This window comes from Erinaceus europaeus, chromosome 18 (genome assembly GCF_950295315.1).
Source record: "Erinaceus europaeus chromosome 18, mEriEur2.1, whole genome shotgun sequence".
Lineage (NCBI taxonomy): Eukaryota > Metazoa > Chordata > Mammalia > Eulipotyphla > Erinaceidae > Erinaceus > Erinaceus europaeus.
Window position 1 is genome coordinate 35,826,151 of NC_080179.1, and position 20,142 is coordinate 35,846,292.

Genomic DNA, 20,142 nt, shown 5'->3' on the forward strand with positions numbered 1-20,142 from the left:
TCACTCACAGTTTTTGGTGACTATTTCAGCTTAAAATTAGTTGAGAGAACTTATTCAAGAAACATTTTGTTGGCTGGGGTAAATTCTCTTCAGCTCTGGGTGACAGGCACACAGTTCTTCCTATTGATCACTTAGGTGTATTGATAAATGTGTGCCAGCTTGGTCAGATAGTGACAGTGTGGGGCCTTGAGCAAGTCACTTGCCTCTCTAAGATTCAGTCTTTTTTCTAAAATGGAGATAGTGATGAACCACCATAAGATGAGGCTTTGCTGCACATTATGTGTGGCAGACTTGTAGTTACTAGCAGTCTGGTTGACAGGTCAGATCTGCTCAGTTACTGTGCTATTAGCTTTTACTTGTATTGCAAACTATTTCCCTAGAGATAAAAAGACACTTGGAGCATTTTAAGCCCAACTTACTTTATTTTGAATTTCTACAATTTACACATTTGAAAAAAATATTTTAGTTTTTTGTTGTTATTGTAATATAGCTTATTATAATATGCACATGTAAATTGTGATATAATGCTTCTACAGAAAATAGAATTACTTTGAAACAGGACTTTTTTATTGCCCCCTGGGTTATTGCTGAGGCTCAGTGCTGCCACTAGGAATCCACCACCCCCACCAGCCAGTTTTTCTTTATCTTTTTTTTCCTAATTTTTTTTTATTAGAACAGAGAGAAATTGAGAGAGGATGGGGAGATAGACAGGGGAGAGCAAGAGAAACACCTGCAGACCTGCAGACTTTTAACGGACATCTTGCTAGTATATCAAGTGATCCTCTTTAGCTTCTTAGTTTAAAAAGTTATAGCACAGTGGAAGAATCATGATAGTTTTCAGCGATGTATACTATTGATTTCTTGTTAATTTTACAGTGAATATAAGAGCATAATTTACTATAGTTTGGTTTTTCTGGTCTCTCATATCCCTAAGTGCTTTTATGACATTAAATTTAATGCTATTGCATCAAACAAATCTATCAATGTACTCTCTATCTGAAGTGAAATAACTGTGTGAGAAGTATCAAATACTTTGTTCAGTTTTCAGACATAGAGTGCTCTGTGTGTGTGTGTGTGTGTGTGTGTGTGTGTGTGTTTATGGGGATAGTAAGAAGATAGAAAGGTCATATTTCCTGCCCCTGAAGGTTTACAACTCAACAGGAAGAGAATAGCCTCCATACGAGGAAAAACAGCATAAACACCCTACTTCCATACATGTTCGTTTTAAAATACAGCCATGAAGGACAGATATTCCAAATATTGAAGGGCATTCTCAAGTAAGGAATAAGGACCATGGAAAAACACAGCTCTAGGGCCTGCAACATTTGTTTAGGTAAGAACAGTTTTTTGCCAGAAGGTCTCAGCGGTCATGTGGGAGGTGAGTGTGGAGTTAAGAGAAGGATATATATATATATATATATATATATATATATATATATATATATATATATATATATCACAGTTGGGCACTTCTCCAAAGGAAGCAGTAGTTTGACCAGCACAGGGAGCCACTGAATGTGTTAAGAGAATAGGGTGTATTGCACTAAAATAAAAGATCCTGGGCTGGGTGGGGAGGGTTCAGGTCCTGGAACAGGATGGCAGAGGACCTAGTGAGGGTTGTATTATTGTGTGGAAAACTGGAAAATGTTACTCATGTACAAACTATTGTATTTCACTGTTGACTGTAAAATATTTATCCCTCTCCAAAAGAAATTTTAAAAAGATGATAGGGAAGCTCCCATTGGAGGAGATGAGACAGGGATTCCCAGTGGTGAAACCTGTGTGGAGTTCTGCCTGTTATCTAACAATTCTGTTAAACATGATTAAATCACTGATAAAGAAAATAATATTGTTCTAGAAATGTGTTGTGTGAGTTAAGGTGGAGGAACTTGTGCTAAGGAGCCAGCTTTCACAGTAGCTGGAGAAAGAGTAAAGAAGTGAGTGGAGGGCGCCTAAAAGACATGAATATAAAGGTAATAAAGGTGGAGGAGTCACTTCTAGCTGTAAGATCAAGTGACTATAGCATGTGCTGAGAGCAGTTATCAGAAGGGACTGTGTTTATGAAAGATTATGAGAGACTCAGACATAAAGTGGGCATGTTTGTGTCTGTAGGTAGCATGCATGTACACACATTTCTTCCCTCCTTCCTTTCTTTATTCCTTCCACCCTCCCTCCCTCTCTCTTTTTCTTTCCCATTTTCCTTTCTTTTGTAATGAGAAGGATAGGAAGAGAGAGAGAGAGAGAGAGAGAGAGAGACAGAGACAGAGACAGGGAGACAGAGAGAGACAGAGAGAGAACCAGGCATCACTCTGGCACATGTGCTGCTGGGGACTGAACTCAGGACCTCATGTTTGAGAGTCCAGTGATTTACCCACTGCACAACCTCCTGGACCACCATATGCACACATTTCTATAACAATTAACTTAAAATTTTTCATATTTTTTGCCTTCTTTCTTTTTCTTGGATTCTTCTCCATGACTTTTCCTTACTGCTGTGAAAATTAATTTAAGAAAATCAAACAACCTCTTGCACTGGATATACACATTGGATACCATAATTGTCAATGAGACCTGATGGAAGCTTATCCCAACCATTCAGAAGTTGCCAGATGTATGTTCAATCACCTGAACTGCTTTTTAGAGAATAGTCCCCTTCGGCAACAGCTGAACTGCAGGCAACAAGATCCCTGTAAAGCAACCACACAAGCAGGTGTTTCTCTGCCCACTGTTATTTTCAACACTTTGTGGATGACGTCAAGAATTCACACTTCTCATTATTGTGGGCTCTAGTTTCTGCCAAGCTGATCTGTTTAGTATGAAGTTTCAGATTACTCTCCAAAGTCCTCTGGGTGTTTACACTGAGTTGTTTAAAATAGATTTCCTTGTGTGTGTACTGTCTTGATACCTGTATTTGTAGGAGGTGTCAGACTCCTCAGTATAGCTCCTGCTGCTGGGTGTAGTTTTAGGAAAAATAGCTGTATGGTGGGACACTGCAGGAAGGTAAGTGCATCTTTATGAACACACTTCTGTCAAAGGAGTAGTTACAGTGGCTTTCTGCCCCTCCATCAGGGGAGCAGGTGACTACTGAAAAGCAGTCTTTCCAGGGCAGTGTTGTGGCACCCCCAGCTACACACATAAGTGGTGCACAGGGGAAGCAGGGCTGCAGGTGTCTCTCTTTCTCCATCTCTCTCTGTCTCCTCTTCCCTCACCATTTCTCTTTGTCATATCAAATAAAATAGAAAAAAAAAAGGTGGGGGGGGGATAGCTGCCTAGAGCTGTGGACTCAGTGCTGGCACTGAGCCCCAGCAATAACCCTGGTGATAATAAAAAGTAAATTCATAAAAATAAAGCAGTTTTCTCCAGGGTATAGTGAGAAGGCAGGGGAGGTAGGTGATAAGCAGGTGAGAAGGCTGAATGTGAGCTAGGGTCTCCCCACACTATCCCTGCCAGTCCTTTTAGTTGCTGGATTATTATTAAGTAGGTGACTTCTGGAAAAGCCATTTCCCTTCAGTGTTGAGATAGGAAGTAATGTGCTCCCAACTCTATAACACAGGCATCTCAGCTGTGAACTCTGTGCTGGACTAATTTTTTCAGATCGTACACCTATTTGGTACCAAAACCACAAGTTAGGCTGTAACAGTTCAGAATAACTGTAATGAGATAATTTGAAAAAATTAGTAAATACTTATGGCTAGAAACTATATTAATATTATTGTAGAATAACATGTGTTTTAATGCAGAACTGCAGAATAAGCCCTTGGCCTCATGTCTGCAAAATACTGCTGAGCTGCCTCCATGGTCCCATGCTTTTCTTTCTTTCTTTCTTTCTTTCTTTCTTTCTTTCTTTCTTTCTTTCTTTCTTTCTTTCTTTCTTCCTTTCTTTCTTTCTTTCTTTCTTTCTTTCTTTCTTTCTTTCTTTCTTTCCTTCCTTCCTTCCTTCCTTATTTCCTTCCTCCCTTCCTCCCCCTCCACCCCCTCCTTCCTCCCCTTCCCTTCCCTTCCCTTCCCTTCCCTTCCCTTCCCTTCCCTTCCCTTCCCTTCCCTTCCCTTTCTTTCCCCTCCCCTCCCCTTTCCTTTCTTTCCCCTCCCCCTCTCCCTCCTTTTTTCTTCTTTGAGATAGGGAGGCAAGTTGGCCAGGGCTACTCCACCACCCATGGAGCTCCCCTGGTGCTAGCTCTAGTGCCCCAGTGATACTGGGGTTGGAATGCAGGCCATGTGCACAGTCCAGGGTCTGTGTGTATTACCCTGTGACCTATGTCCAGGCCACCAGAGAATGTGGATGTATTCTCTTATCTATATCATGGTATGCTAGGAGTTAATAGCACTTAATCTTGAGAAAGAGCTTTCTTAAAACCTCACAGGCATGCCTCACTGGGAAGCTGTAACATTCTCTGCAGATTAATTTAGGGCACTTACTTATAAGTTGGGAACTTAGTTTAAATCCAGCTTCATGGTTACACTGAATCTTAGAATGGTGCAGATAGTCCCAGTCAAGTAGAGAGCCAGCTATCCCTGACCTGAACTAGTTACAGAAGGAGAACTCCCACCTTCTGTGCCTCATAGAGAATTTGGATCCATATTCCCAGCAGGATAAAGACTAGGGAATTGGCCAGTGGAGAGGAGGGGACATGGAACTCTGGTGGTGGGAACTGTGTGAAATTGTACTCCTATGATCTTACAATCTTGTTAATCACAACTAAATCACTAATAAAACTGTTGAATTCAGGGAAAACAAGGCAAAGTGAGGCAGAGTACTGAAAAGACTTTTGAAAGGAACAACAACAACAGAAATCATCTTTGCAGAAGCATCTTGCCCTGCCACCTCCCCAACACTTTCAGGAAATGAGTGCCCATTGCTGGCCAGGAGGTAACCACAAGTAGCATTGTATTTTGAGCTCCCTTCTGCAGCCCTCTGAAGCTTTTGATGTTGGGCTCCCCTTAGGAGGGATGCTGTGAATTGATGCACTGCAGCAAAGACTTCATTTTGAATATGAATATGTAAGATTTTAAATCATCTGACTCAAAGTAAGGTGTGGCTGGGGGATTAAGTTGCCCCAAAGGAGGTATCTTCCTCCTAGTGGCTAGCAAGGGGTTAAGGAGCTCTGTCTGTTCAGCAGAGTCCTAATTGAATATGTCACTGGCAGAACTGCCAAGTCTTCAGGCCTAGATTTCTCATATTAGATAATGTGTAATAAAAGACAGCTGTTGCCAACATATGGCGCTCTCTGCACGCAAGTTCTTCATTCAGGAGTGCTGGTGCCTTAGGTGCACCTTGATAAAAGCCACCCACTCACCAAAGAGTGGTCTGGGGTCGGAGAAGCTGCTGGTGAGCCCCTAGGTGGGCCTGCTCCTTCTAGAGACAAGCCTGCCAGGAGACTTTCTGGAAGTGTGACTTCTTTGCTGAAACCATTGACACACTATTTTACTTTATTTTACAGAACTACATGTCAACAGGGGTTTAAATCCACACCATTCCCACCACCAGAGCTCTGAATCTTCACTCTCCTCACTGCAATCCACCACAGTAACCTAAGGTTGTAGACATGGGCCAACCAACATCTCTACAACTATATATCTACATTTATACAAAGTTGCCCCTTTTTCTCCTGATCCAATTCCCCCCCCCCAGCCACTCATGACAACATTATTACCTCCATGTGTCCCTCTCCTTTTCCTGCTCTCTCTGTCTCTGGGTGCTGATAGAGCTGGAATTCAGAGCTTCATCCTATCACTTCTCCCCTGCAGGGAGTATGGATCAAGGTTGTTTAGGGGGAGCAGGAGGTGGGAGTTCTGGCTTCTGTAATTGCTCCTCTGCTGACCTATCATGTGAGCAGATAGTCTGGTGTGACCCCTGAGGAGAGCTCTCCACACAGCCTGAGTCTGATAGCCCCAATCGTGAACAAGTGAGGCTTTGTGCCAAGACTGGGAGAGAATTTGATGGTGTCTGATTGATTTCAACATGTTGTTGCCTCAGACACAGGGAGAGATACCAAGGCATTCAAGCCTCTCTTGGGTCTCTGGTACTCCCCTGTAGTGTCAATGCTAATCCATACTGGAAACCAATTTCTAACTGGACGTTCGCTGATTGTCTTGTGTGTTTCAGTGTGACAACCAAACCAGCTGGTCCACAACAGTAGGATGTCTTCTACATATCTCATTTGGTTTACAGCAAAGATTTTCATTTTTGGCTAGTCAGTTTGGTTTATAGCAAGGTTAGTAAGAAGAAGGCAAGGATTTTTCCCCCTCTACACATATCTTGGATTTGTCCTGTCTACTTTAATGATTTTATTTTACTTTTATTTATTTACCTTTTTGCCTCTAGGATTATTGCTGGGACTCAGTGCATTACAAATCCACTACTTCTGGAGGCCATTTCTTATATTTTTGTTGTTGCTGTTGTTGTTATTGTTGTTACTAGATAGGACAGAGAGAAACTGAGAGAGGAGGGGAAGACAGAGAGAAGAAATAAAGATAGATACCTGCAGACCTGCTTCACCACCTGTGAAGTGAGTGACCCCCTGCAGGAGGAGAGCCAGGGCCTCGAACAGGGATCCTTGCGCTAGTCCTTGTGCTTGCACTATGTGCTCTTAACCCACTGCACTGCTGCCTGGCCCACTGGCAGACATTTTTTTTTTTTTTTTAGAGAGTAAGAGACAGAGAAATAGAAAGGGAGAGTCAGAGCTTCACTGGTCATGAACTTTCTCCTTCAGGTGCTTGAACCTGGATTCTTGTGCATGGTTACATGAATGCTCAACCAGGTGAGCCACCATCCAGTCTCTCATCTTGCTTTTCAATAACTACCCTTGAGGTTCTGTTTGGAGTTAAGCCTTCCTGATGTAGTCTTCTTAAAAACACTCTATTTATTTGATAGAGACAGAGAGAAATCTAGAGGGATTAGAAAAGATACAGGAGAAGGTTAAGCGATACAGGAGAGATAGATAGATAGATAGATAGATAGATAGAGAGAGAGAGAGAGAGAGATTGAGAGAGGAGACCTGCAACACTGCTTCACTGCTTGTGAAGCTTTCCCCCTGCAGGTGGGGATCAGGGACTTGAACCCAGGTCCTTGTGCAATGCAATATGAGCACTCAATCAGGTGCTCTGCCAGCTGGCTCCCCTAATGTAGTCTTCATGAAAATATTAAGGATGTAAAGTCCATAAGTAATGAGAGGAAGATGTCATTCATTTACATCAAGCTGGTAGAAAGGGATCAGCTCTCCATCACCAGAACAGTGGGTAAATTCTGAACCTTTTGGCAATTCCAAAACATTGTGGAAAGTGCTGGTTTTAATATCTTGGTAATTCACACTACTTACAGTGATCCAGGCTTTTCTCCAGCTGGCCTCCTCAAGCCATCTCTATTTGGGTGAAAAGCTTGTTCTGTGAGTGGCAAAAGGTCCTGGGTTCAATTCCAGAAATAAAAGATGCTGTCTTTTGTTAACTTTGCTTATATGCCTTGGAAGTTTATATCTCTATATATATTTTTTTCCAAAACAAGCATAAATAGGAAAATGGCATTGTTTAAACTATTCTGAGGTTACTTTTTTTTTTTTTTCTAATTTCCTTACTGGGGGATTAATCTTTTACAGTCATAATACATACAATGGTTCATACATGTGTAACATACAACCCCCATTAAGTACCTGAAGTTACTTTTCTTTCCTAAGTTGAAATCACATTTCACTCTTCCAATATAATTACACAAATAAACAAAGTTGAGATCCCTCAGTTTCACCTGAGCTATTTTCTTTATATAATTTGTTTCTTTAATGACTATTTTATTCTACTAAGTAGTAGAATAAACCATCCTTTCATTCTACCAATCATTGGGGTTTCTACACCTTGCTATCAGTGTTATTATACTTATTTTTTGGATTCCAGTGTTATTATAATTTTTATTATTGGTCTTTCAGAGGCTACTCTAAATAGAGATCAGATATCATGTTCCCTTTGAAGGTTTTACGGTCTTGCCACATTACACTCTTCTGTGAATTATTATCTGAACCTCTTGAAATCTTTAAAATATGAATATTTTCTAAATTACTTTATTTGAGGGTTAGTGATTTGAGAGTGATTTACCTCTTACTCTCTTAAATGGAATGTCTGAAAGTTCCTTTCCCTACAATTCTCCTTTCACCAAAGAATGGAAATTACTGCCTTTTCTTAACAATTTCCCAGGAACTGGGCCAAAGAGGTGATGACAAGGTCCTTTGTAACTTAGAACATTTAGCAGATGTATCTTAGAGACCTTATGCTAACTGTGTGTTTTATAACTTCTTGTGTTTTTCAGCTTGCTTTGACGAGATCAAGTTCTCTAGGTGACTTTTCCTGGTCTCAAAGGTAAAGAGATTTGCTTATCTTTTAGTCTTCACCAATGTATTTAGAAATACAGCTCTTAGTGTTGTTTTTCTTTCTCACACACGCATACAGAGCCATCTACTTTCAAGTGGGGTCAGTTAAGTTGACTGGGAAGCATGTGCTATTGATTTTCATGGCTGGCCACTTATTTTTATTACAGAAAACTTGTTACTGTGGAAAAGCAAGACAATGGGACATTTGGATTTGAAATTCAGGTGGGTAGTTTCCAAGTGTGTCTGACCTTCATTGACTACATTTTAATATCTGAGAGAGGAGAAAAGAACAATCAGAGCATCTGTCTGATATCTTCAAGCCAAAAGTCAAGCCCCCATCTCAGACTCCAATGGGAATCCTCTCACCCAGCACAGTTGGTCAGCCTTTTTGTTTTTATTAAATATTTTTATTAGGAGGCTAGTGGTCTATTGTGCAGTTTCTGACACATAGGTAAAATTTCTCATCTTTCCATGACAGTTATCTACAAACACTTTTCCACCAGTATATACTAGGACCCCAGTACATTCTATTTTTTTTTCTTAAAGGCTTTAATTTTTTACGTACTTTTATTATATGATTTATACATGTATCTATTAGGTAGAGACATTGAGAAATTGAGAGCGGAGGAGGAGAAGGTGAGGGAAAGAGACAGAGAGACACCTGCAACCCTGATTTACCACTTGTAAAGTTATTGTCCTGCAGGTGGGGGGGCCAGCGGCTTGAACCTGTGTCCTTGTGCACTGTAATGTGTGCACTTAACCAAGCGCACCACCGCCTGGCCCCCACAGTTTAATTTTCCAGACTTTCAACAAAGAAAAGTGACAGTGGTAGTGTCATGATATTTGCAAGGAGACAATGAAGCCAGGATTCGAGTATGATGGTGATTATATACTTTATTTAATGTTTGGTTGATTGGGGTAGTTTTTTCAGTGTTACTGGTATCATTAAAGAAAGATAGCATTGGAACAGATAAGTGAACCCTATGTGATATACTAGCCTATCACTTCTTAGTTGCTTCATATCTTCACTGAAGTCTAAGACTGGGCCTGGTACATAATGGTGGAATAGGTCTTACATTGGTGGTGAGATGGGAGATGACAAATTTTATCATGTGTCAACACTGTATTGTAAATCATTAACTTCCCAATAAAATGATAAAAAAGAAATTATTGATATTGAGAAGGAATAAATAGCAGACACTCATGTCAGAAGTTCCCAGTTTGATCCCCAGAATTTTATGTGCTCAAGGTGAGTTGTAGATTCTTTATTTTCTTTCTTTATTCTCTGTATCATGAAACTATCTGTTTCATGTGTAAGAAAATGAAATAAAGGAAAAAATGCTTGATATCTATAAGGGATTAAGAGAGAAAGTAATTCTTGATAGATGACTATTTCATATGTTTTCACTTCTGATAGTCTGATTTTTCATACTAAATATCAGGTTTTTAAATATTTTTTATATTTTTATTTATTTTATTTATTATTGGACAAAGACAGAGAGAAATTGAGAGGGGAGGGTGATATAAAGGGAAAGAGACAGAGAGACACCTGTTTCACCACTTGTGAAAACTTCCCCCTGCAGGTAGGGATCAGGGGCTTGAACCCAGGTCCTTGCAAACTTTAATGAGTGTGTTTAATCAGGTACACTACCTCCTGATCCCAAGGTTTTTAAATCTTTACTTTGATATTCAGAATATACTTGAAAGCATGGATCTGTGGCCTGCATATATTATATATATATAGCCTGTTATTTTTGAGAAACCTAAAGATTATATATTGGATATAATGAGAAATTCATCCTTATTTTCTTAATTAACTTTTTGTAACATAAGAACATTTGGTCCTGTTCATGTGACTCCTCATATTCTAAAAAAGTTTTCTCTTTTTTTGTAAGTTTATATGTAACTATCTAAGACATTTCTTATTTGCTGTCAACCTTTTCATGGTTATATTTGTGAAAGATGACAAGTTAAGCTGGATAAGTTAAATGGACGAGTTAAGTTAGTCCATTTGAGTGCAACAATAGTGGCATAAGAATTACTGTTTCTGGCAGGGAGATGGCTTGTCCTATTAGTGAACTAATCTGTGTGCCTGAAGCCCTGTAAGCCTTAGAGCCAATCCTTCTGCCAAAGCTGAGAGGTGCCCTAGTCCACTGCCTCCTCCCTCCGTCTCTCTCTCTCTCTCACACACACACAATCAACCAATCTTGAAAAAGAATTCCTATTTTTATTTTTCTTTGACTTTGCATTTCTTTTAGATGAATTTTGCATAATCATATAAATACTGCACATTATTTTTTTCCCCTCCAGGGTTATCACTGGGTCTCGCTGGAACTATGAGTCTGCTGCTTCTGGCAGCCATTTTCCCCCTTATTTTACTCTATAGGACAGAGAAAAGCACATCAATTTTTATTTTATTCTCATCATATTTTAAAGAGGAGACAGAGACAGAGAGATGGAGAACAACATAAACAGACAGCTCTGGCTGAAAGTGGAGCCTCAGGCATGAAAGCCTTTGTATAACAACTGTTCTACCCCATAGCCCATCATTGTATCGATATTTTATACTCGTTCAAAGTTCTTTGTTTACCGATTTCATGAGAGCTAGAGAGAAACAGACACAACTGCACATGCAGAATCCAGGGGGAGCCTGGCCTCCATGATGCAAGGAATTCCCTGAACCAGCTCCTCAGCAATATACACAGCTTGTGATCTCAGCTTTGATGTTGCTTTCAGAAACTTCGGTGGCTAGATGTAAGCCCCACATTTGGAAAGCCGGTGTGTATTTTGAGATTAGGAAAAGCAAGCTGCCAAGTAAAATATGTTTTATGAATAAAGAAAATGGAATGCTAATTGCAGTGAACAGAGAGGCAGCCATAGAAGAAAAAATAACTTCTGAACTCTTACTTAGTCCTCTCTCTGTTTCTCCAGTCACGTGAAATATGTCCTAGTGTGTTATCTCTACAAAGGAATGCTCTATATGACCTTTTCATGTATATCTGAAATATATGTAAATATATAGCTATAAAGATCTCTCTCTATATATATAGTATACTCTCTCTTTAGTGATATATGCTGTATGCTTTCTATGATCAATTCCATGGTGCAGTCTATCTTCTCCCACCCCCTTTCTACTTTGAAGGGACTAGGACTCTAAATGTCATCCAGAATGAGTACAGGGGAGAAGTTAACATGGTTCTAGAACCTATAATCATGTAAAATAAGGTGTCAACACCAGACATTAACTTTCCACAGGGAAGTAGTGCTGTAATGTGGTTTAGTTCTGGGAATCATGTTTAAAATATTTAACTAAGAATGCTAAGTTTGATTCTATGTGAAATTAGATCATGACTTCAGTAGGTGAAAAAGAACATCATGCTAGTTATATGTCATTGGCTCACCCTACACAGCAAACATCTATGCAGTGTTTTTGGTAGAATTTGGAGACACACACACACACACACAACCAACCTGCTTTAGCCAAATTAAAACAAGAAGCAAAGCATAACATTTTCTAATTTAGTTGGGTAACTAATGAGTATTCAAGGCAGGCATACTGAAGAATGCTCAGAAATGAAGGTAACTGAGTCATTTATAGTTATTTTGGAATTAATACGGGGCATATTGTCATTATTTGCAGAACTCTGGCTTAAAAGAATTATTGTTGACACATCTTCCTTGCTGGATGTGTATTGTCTGAGCACTCCTATAACGAGTGATTTAGCTAGGACATCCACATGGAGAAGTATTTTTGTTTTTGGTTTTGCTTTCAGATGCCTTTATTTTATTCCATCATTTAAAAATGAAGTAATGATAGCAGGAGGTGGCCTTTTAGGCTTAAGTGTACAAAGTCTGAGCATGATTTTCTCCACTTTCTTTCTCAAGCCAGATTTTTATTCTATGAATTGTCTAGTGTATATGCAGAGTGAGTTCCTTTGATCTGGTTAGCTGTCAGGGAAGCCTTTCAGAATGCTCTTTGCACATGCATCTGCCAGTATCACGGCACTTCAGGTGACTGATAGCACTGTACTTCCTGACACATAGCTTGTGAATGTTTTTGAATAGTAAGCATGTACCACTTTGATATTGATAGACGTACAGGCTCCAGACCTCAAACACCTGCTCCTGGGAGTTGTGCACTCTGGTCTGCAAGATTCAGGAGGACAGCCCGGCACACTGTGCTGGTCTGAAGGCAGGTAAGAAATGTGCCTCTTTGTTCATGCTGGATATTGTTTAAATAGCAAAGGAAGGAAACTTTTTTTTTGATAGTGAAGGCCAGGATGTGACTGTTGCCTTGCATGTTCTTATCCTCTTTATGTTGCTAAGGTCTGGTTTGCTTGTTTTGCTTCATTGGTATGCCAGGAGGGATCACTTCACTGCTTCAACATTCATGTTTCTCTGCATCTCCCAGGTGATGTCCTTGCAAATATCAACGGTGTGAGCACAGAAGGCTTTACCCACAAGCAAGTTGTTGACCTGATCAGATCATCAGGAAGCCTGCTTACGTAATTATCCATCTGCTTCCCATTGGGCCCAAAAATTGTTGCACTGCCTGTTGAGTGGATGTATAGGTTTCTGTTCAGGATCACAAGAAGGGAGGCAGTTCACCAGAGCTTGGGAACTGGCTACAGACATTTCTATCAGTTCCCTTTTTTTCGCAAGATTTCCTCAAACCTGAGTGTATTGTCGACATCTGAAGTCAACAGATATTAATAGCCCAAATGTCTGAAGACTAGCACTTAGAATTTTAATTTTTTTATGTGAAATTCAATTAAGTTGGCACACATTCACCTTGGACAGAGAGAAACTGGTCCAGTTTCCATGGTTGATATAATCTTGTAGTTAGAACAAACGAAAGGTTAGAAAGGCTGAACCTTTTCCTCTTACACCTCAAGCCATTTGTTTTTATGCATACAGTGCTCCATTAAGAAATAAAAACAATGTCTGCTCCACCTCTCTGTCCTGCACACACCTACAGATATTCCATATTTCCTCATGTAACAATGGTCTCCCGGTTGGAGACTGAACAGACTTTTCCTTCAAAGCATGGCTAGACCTTAGCAGTTAAGATGGAATTGACTCATTCACTGAAATTATATATATAGTCTCCAGGGTTATCACTGAGTCCTGGTCCCAGTACTATGAATCTACTGCTCCTGGTAGCCATTTTCTTCTCCTCCTCCTTCTTTTTCTTTTTCTCTTTCTCCTTCTTTTCTTTCTATTTTTATGTGGTAGGACAGAGAGAAATTAAGAGGAAAGGGGAAGACAGAGAGGGAGTGAGAAAGAGTGATACCTGCAGACTGCTACACCATTTGTGAAGCGTCCCCCTGTAGGTGGAGAGCAGGGGCTTGAACCCTGGTCCTGGCAGGAGTCCTTCTGCATAGTACTATTGTGCACTTATCAGGCGCACCACCTCTTGGCCTCCTGAAATGATATTTGTTAGGAAAATTCTTCCAGTTTTGGGAATGACACAGGAGGCTAAGATGATGCCACCTTGTTTCTAGTACTTTATTGTTGGGCTAGCTTCACGGGCAGGAGAGAGAGATGACCAGGGACTCATGGCTGAGTGGTACGCAGTTCAGTCTTTATTCATGTGGAACGCAGCAAAATCTAAGCTATCTCTAATCACAATCTTGTCCTTATATATCCTGAGGTGGAAGAGTCAGGTCCGAAGAGGATGTACGTAGGATAGGGAGTGGGGAGAAGGAAAAAGCATGCAAAACAGTGAGGATTAAACCAATGCCCTGGAGGCAGGGTGGTACTTAGTTAACAGTGGTTATGTAAATAGAATACAGTGGTAATCAGGGGTGATTAAACCAATGAAACAGAAGGGGTCTTAGAAGCAGAATTTAGAAGCATTTCCCCCTTTCTTTTTAACTAATGGCCATAGTATCAGGAGTGTGGGGTGAACAGAAACCTATATCGTACAGGCATTTTCAAAAGAACTGGCAGAAGACATGGAGGAACAAGTAAGAGAGCAGCAAGAACCAGTGTGATGCCAAGGGGAGTCCTGAGGGGGTGTTTCTTGCCTCAAAGGGCAAGGCCTATCAGGCGAAAGGGCATTTCTTGCCTCTGGGGGCATTTCATGCCTCAAAGGGCATTTCCTGCCTCTGTAGGCAGAGCCTGCAGATGAAGGAGCGTGGCCTATAGAGTCCCAAGGCTCTGGCTGCAAAGTTCATGCACTGCTGCGGTCAGTCTTTGAGAAACCCAGCAGCATAAAGGGAAACTGCTGTAAAGTTGTGTAAATTGTCCAAGAGGTGTACCAGTAAGTCCAAAAGAAGTGTCAGTCCAAAGCAGATGATGACGGATGAAATGCCAGGGGATGAAACGATGCACGTCTGTCTCGATGGGGAAGGTCAACCACTGTAATTCCACTTTTCTGTCCAGAGTGAGCTTTGGAGATTGTGAATCAGTTTCTTCAGGTTGTGCCAGGTCACACCATTGGTTTCGGGGGACTGCTATAGTCATGCTATCTTATGGGCAATGTCAGAGAACAGGGGTCCAAATGGATTTCTGGGGGTTCCATTTGAGCAGATTTTTTTTCATGTGAAGACGACAGCTATAATTCACTTACTTGTGAAACAAAACTTTTTAAGGTTGTTTAAACAGAATAAGCTCAATAGAAGAACCATGGTTAGAAGCCTAAGGCATGGGAATCATTGGCATAACCATTATGTTATCTACCCCACCCATATTCATACGGTTTTTAGGATTAAACATTTCACATTTATGCCAAGATGTACAAAAAAATCAAAAGAGAAAAAAACAATTTTTGGATTGTTTTGGGATGTCTGTGGAAGTAGAGAGGTAAGAATAACCTGTCAAAAATAAGTCTTTTTGGTATTTTAATTACTGCCAGCTGGGATGAGTAAAGTAGCATGGGAGTGTGGAGAACACTGAGTAAGAGGGTGCTTCTGTAGCACAACATTAAAAGTGGACCTCTGTGAATGGAGTGGACCACTAGAATGAAGAAAAAGAAGGATTTCGTGAACTTGCAATGAGTGCATTTCAGCTGAAGAAGCAGGCATCTGAATTCTCAGAATGGCGTTGATGCATGGGAGGGACAGAAGAGGTGGCTTGCAGATCACGGGAGGCATAATGAGAAAGGACCCAGAGATGGCCAGGGATGGGAGATGACTTTCATCAATCATGCTAGGTAGCTGGGGTTTTATTCGATTCAACTAGATCTTATGTTATCACATTCATTTTTTTTTTCCTCCAGGGTTATTGCTGGGCTCGCTGCCTGCACCATGAATCCACCGCTCCTGGAGGCCATTTTTTCCCCCTTTTGTTGCCCTTGTTGTTGTAGCCTCGTTGTGGTTATTATTATTGCCCTTGTTGACGCTATTCGTTGTTGGATAGGACAGAGAGAAATGGAGAGAGGAGGGGAAGACAGAGTGGGGGAGAGAAAGATAGACACCTGCAGACCTGCTTCACCGCCTGTGAAGCGACTCCCCTGCAGGTGGGGAGCCGGGGGCTCGAACCAGGATCCTTACGCCGGTCCTTGCGCTTTGCGCCACATGCGCTTAACCCACTGCGTCACCGCCCGACCCCCTCACATTCATTTACAAAAAAATATATTTATTAAAAAAAAACACTGACAAAAACCATAGGATAAGAGGGGTACAAATCAATATAATTCCCACCACTCTGTATCCCATCACCTCCCCTGATAGTTTCCCTATTCTTTATCCCTTTGGGAGTATGGACCCAGGGTCATTATGACCCCATATTGCAGAAGGTGGAAGGTCTGGCTTCTGTAATTGCTTCCCAACTTAAAATGGGCATTGACAGATCAATCCATACTCCCAGACTGTCTCTCTCCCTAGTGGAGTGGGGCCTTGAGGAAATGGGGCTCCAGGACACATTGGTGGAGTCATCTGCCCAAGGAAGTCAGGTTAGCATCATGGAGCATCTTGAACCTGGTGGCTGAAAAAAAAAGTTAGCATATAAAGTCAAACAAATTGTTGATTAAATATACACCTGAAAGCAAAAGTGCACAATAGTCTGCAGTGAGTCACTATAAGCAAGCAAGCAAGTAGAAAGACCTAAAAGGACTCCATAAAGTTCATAATGAAATAGTGTCTATTTAGACTTAGATACCCTCCTCATCTACTTTCTATCATACTTCCCTCACTCACTCCAAAGCTAATCTTATCAAAGTAAGAACTGCAAAAGCTTAATAAGGAAGGGAAAGAGACTGGCATACTTTAAGGATGACTCTTTAGTCACTATCAGGCCATCCCATCAGCTGGGGCCCTAGTTGGGGAGTCCTGATATTCCCAAACAGACATGATGGACCTAGACCTTGAATAAATCCCTCTCTCCATTGTTACTGGTCATCTCTATGAGGAATAACACAATAGACCCCTATGTGGGCCCCCATAAGACCTTGCCCTCAATATGGACCAAAAATGGCAGAGAATGTTTCAAACTTCAAAGGGAGGCTGGACAAGATACTCTATGTTCCACCTGCAGAAAATAGGTCCTGAAATTGGAACACCTTGGAATGTTCCTAGTCATGACTACAGAATGTGAGCCCAGATCTACAGGGATGCAGAGGTCACATAAGCTCCTAAGCTGAATATGGGCCCCAGATCAAATCAAATCGATGGGGTTTACAGTCAACAATATTTATACACCTTTCCCATATTTGGAAGATACTTTCTTCCCTGATCCAGATTTCTGGTCCTTTTCCAGCTATGACATCATCTCCCCAGACAATAACTTGGATCCTTCTGCATAATCAGATCTCAGGTTCAGGAAGAAAATTAAAAAAACTAGTATAGTCATGGGCCTTTTGGAGTATAACTAAAATAGGCTTACTAACTACCTACAAAATCTTCATCTGCAATATTCCGGCCTTTAGATATCACATTCATTTTTACAGCCACCATATGAGGTTAGATATATCCCTATTAATAGATGAGATGACTTACATAAAGACCACACTAGGGTCCAATAAGGGTATGGTTGAAAGAGCTGGGCTTTGGCCACCTGCTTCGGATATCAGGATTTGCCCTTTTCAGTTACACAGTCTGCTCATTGCAAGAAAACACATTGGATGTTCTTAAACCACCCAACTCTGAAACTTCAAAGAATGTGTTGGCTATACCAGTGCATAGTTCTGAAAGCTGTCTGGTGACCCAGCTCTGTGGATTCTATGAATGAAGGGTAAAGATTGAGGCTGATCTTCATCTCCAGAGAATAAATACTAGATGATAGGAACCCTGTACCAACTAATAGAAAGTACTTGCAGTTAGAATCAGAAAGATAAGTTCCCAGTAGATTAACAGGGCAACCTTAAGTAATAATGGGTGGAGACAATGGGGAATTCAAACATCAGAAATATGAGAGATAGTATGTACCAAGACAGAAGAGTGTTGTCAGTGTATAACTATTTTTATCTATAGACATGTATTTCTTGAGCAAGTCAGACAGACACAAATGAGACAGATTTAAAAGTGTTGTCGCTACTGCTCAGAGTCAAGATCAGCAGTATGAAAGTGCTTGACATTGTCTTGGGCATAATGCTATTAGCAACAGAGAAAACTTGATCTCACTTATTAATATTATTACATTTACCGTCTTGAGAAAGATGTTGCATTTTTGTGGAGTTACACCTGATTTCTCAGAGGTACTTGAACCAGCACTTTACAAATGTTTGGGCATGGGACCCACATATACAATTTGATATTCCATTCAGATTGATGACAAAGTAGTCAAAACAAAGGACTCTAACTTGAATGTACAAAGCAAATCAAACTACAGAGGGTAAGTCAAGTTTATTTTTTGAAGGGCATTGTGATGGAAGGAAAAGTCCACCATTAAATTAAGAATTGTAAGATTTGAATTTATAAAGTCTAAAACTGAGTCATGTGAACATTATTATGTGGTGATATTTCTAGCAGTAATTTATTTGAGTGAACATTCATGCTATTCCACTTCCACCCTTTTTATCTTGAAACAGGATAGAGACTCTTAATGGAACAATGATTCTCAAAAGAACAGAGCTTGAAGCAAAGCTGCAAAATTTAAAGGTAATTGAATTTTAAGACAGTGACACCCATTTTTTCATTCCAGAATGTGTGAGTAGTAGAGTGAAGATCTAGTTGAGGCATTGTGATAACCTTCAGAATGAAAAGTCATGATGAATACAAACTTCTGAATTAGCAAGATCCACCTAATTACTTTTGCAGGGATATTAAATGCCACACACCACTGCAGTTACCTTCTTCCTTCCTCTGTCTGTGAGGATCAGACGGGCAACAGGAAGGCATATTGCTTGAAACATTTTTCATTAGTGTATTGGGGATTGTCCTTGATTTGAGATTTATTCTGAATGAAAACCCAGAGTGAGGAGTTGGCTTATTGTCATCTTCCCAAGTGCTGATTGAGTTCATGTAGGAGGACCTTGACATATTGTTGGTGTTGCTGTTGCTGCTGTTTTTGTCTTGGGACTTCAATGCTCTGGGCTGACTTTTCCAGAAAGAAGCGACAAAATGAGGGAGAGACACTAGATTCCAAAGTTGCTCTGCCCATGCCATATGATTCCCATGTTGTGTACAGTTGCTCAAACTTGGGGATGGGGTGGGCACCTGCCCAAGTGAGCTCTCTCTCTGAGGGCCTGGGATTTTGTTTTTGTGTTTTCTTCAGTATCTTTTCAGTCTTACACATTTTACCCTGCAAAACTGTCATTCAACTCTTAAGGAAAAATTAAACACAATACAAGATATGCAAAAACTATAGTAGTTCACCACCATGAACCCTGCCTTGCAACAGTTACTGAAAGGAGGGCCAAAGAGAAAGGAACAAGGAACATTTGATTTGCAACAAGGTGACACAGTAAAAACATGCCTCCATACACAGCCTGCTTTAGTTACTTTTTAAACATTTTTATTGGGGATTTAATAATGATTAACAAGGTTATAGGATAATAGGGGTACAATTCCACAGTTATCACCACCAGAGGTCCATGTCCCATCCCCTCCATTGGAAGCTTCCATATTCTTTATCCTTCTGGGAGTATGGAGCAAAATTCTTTATGGGGAGTAGAAGGTGGGAGTTCTGGCTTCTGCAGTTGCTTCTCCACTGGACATGGGTGTTGGCGGATGGACCCACCTCCCCAGCCTGTTTCTATATTTCCCTAGTGGGACAGGGCTCTGAGGAGGTGAGGTTTCAGGACACCTTGGTGAGGTTGTCTACCCAGAGAAGTCAGGTTGGTGTCATGGTAGTGTCTGTAACTTGGTGGCTGAAAGGCAGTAAGATATAAATCAAATGCAAAGATATAAAGACAGTAAGCTATAAAACTACTTTCTAGTCTTTCTTGCTAATGTAAATTATATTTATATTTTCATGCACTTACTATTATTGATTTTTGTGCACATCTGTAGATACAGTAGTCATTTTTTGTTTTTTAAATCTGGTGCCAGGGTCAAACTCAGAATCACATTCCATGTAAGGCATATACTCTACCACTGAGCCAGCCCCTGGGTTCATCTTTTGTTTTATCATTTTATGATTTTAGACACTAATGATGAGAGAATGAAAGTGAATGAAAGAGAACAAAGCACTGGTTTGTCATCTGTGGAGTCACACACCTTCTCTCTTTGCTGCTCTTTTTTTTCTCAAGGGTTATTTCTGGTGCTGGGTGCCTGCACTACCTAACAATCCACTACTCCTTGAGGTTATTTGTCACCTTTTGTTGCCCTTGTTGTTTATTGTTGTTGTTTGATAGGACAGAAAGAAATCAAGAAAGGAGGGGAAGACAGAGAGGGAGAGAGAAAAACAG

At 40.6% G+C, this 20,142-nt stretch overlaps 1 protein-coding gene across 3 annotated transcripts in view; it reads left to right on the plus strand.

The window, feature by feature from the left end:
• CYTIP (cytohesin 1 interacting protein) overlaps nt 1-20,142 on the plus strand; it is a 76,195-nt gene that overhangs the window by 36,369 nt on the left and 19,684 nt on the right. For all 3 annotated transcript variants that reach the window (XM_060177907.1, XM_016188648.2, XM_007524299.3), the window contains 5 exons: nt 8,291-8,340; nt 8,519-8,573; nt 12,445-12,547; nt 12,763-12,856; nt 18,322-18,391. In XM_060177907.1, coding sequence (XP_060033890.1) covers nt 8,291-8,340; nt 8,519-8,573; nt 12,445-12,547; nt 12,763-12,856; nt 18,322-18,391 — 372 coding nt within the window. The remainder of the gene's footprint in view (nt 1-8,290; nt 8,341-8,518; nt 8,574-12,444; nt 12,548-12,762; nt 12,857-18,321; nt 18,392-20,142) is intronic.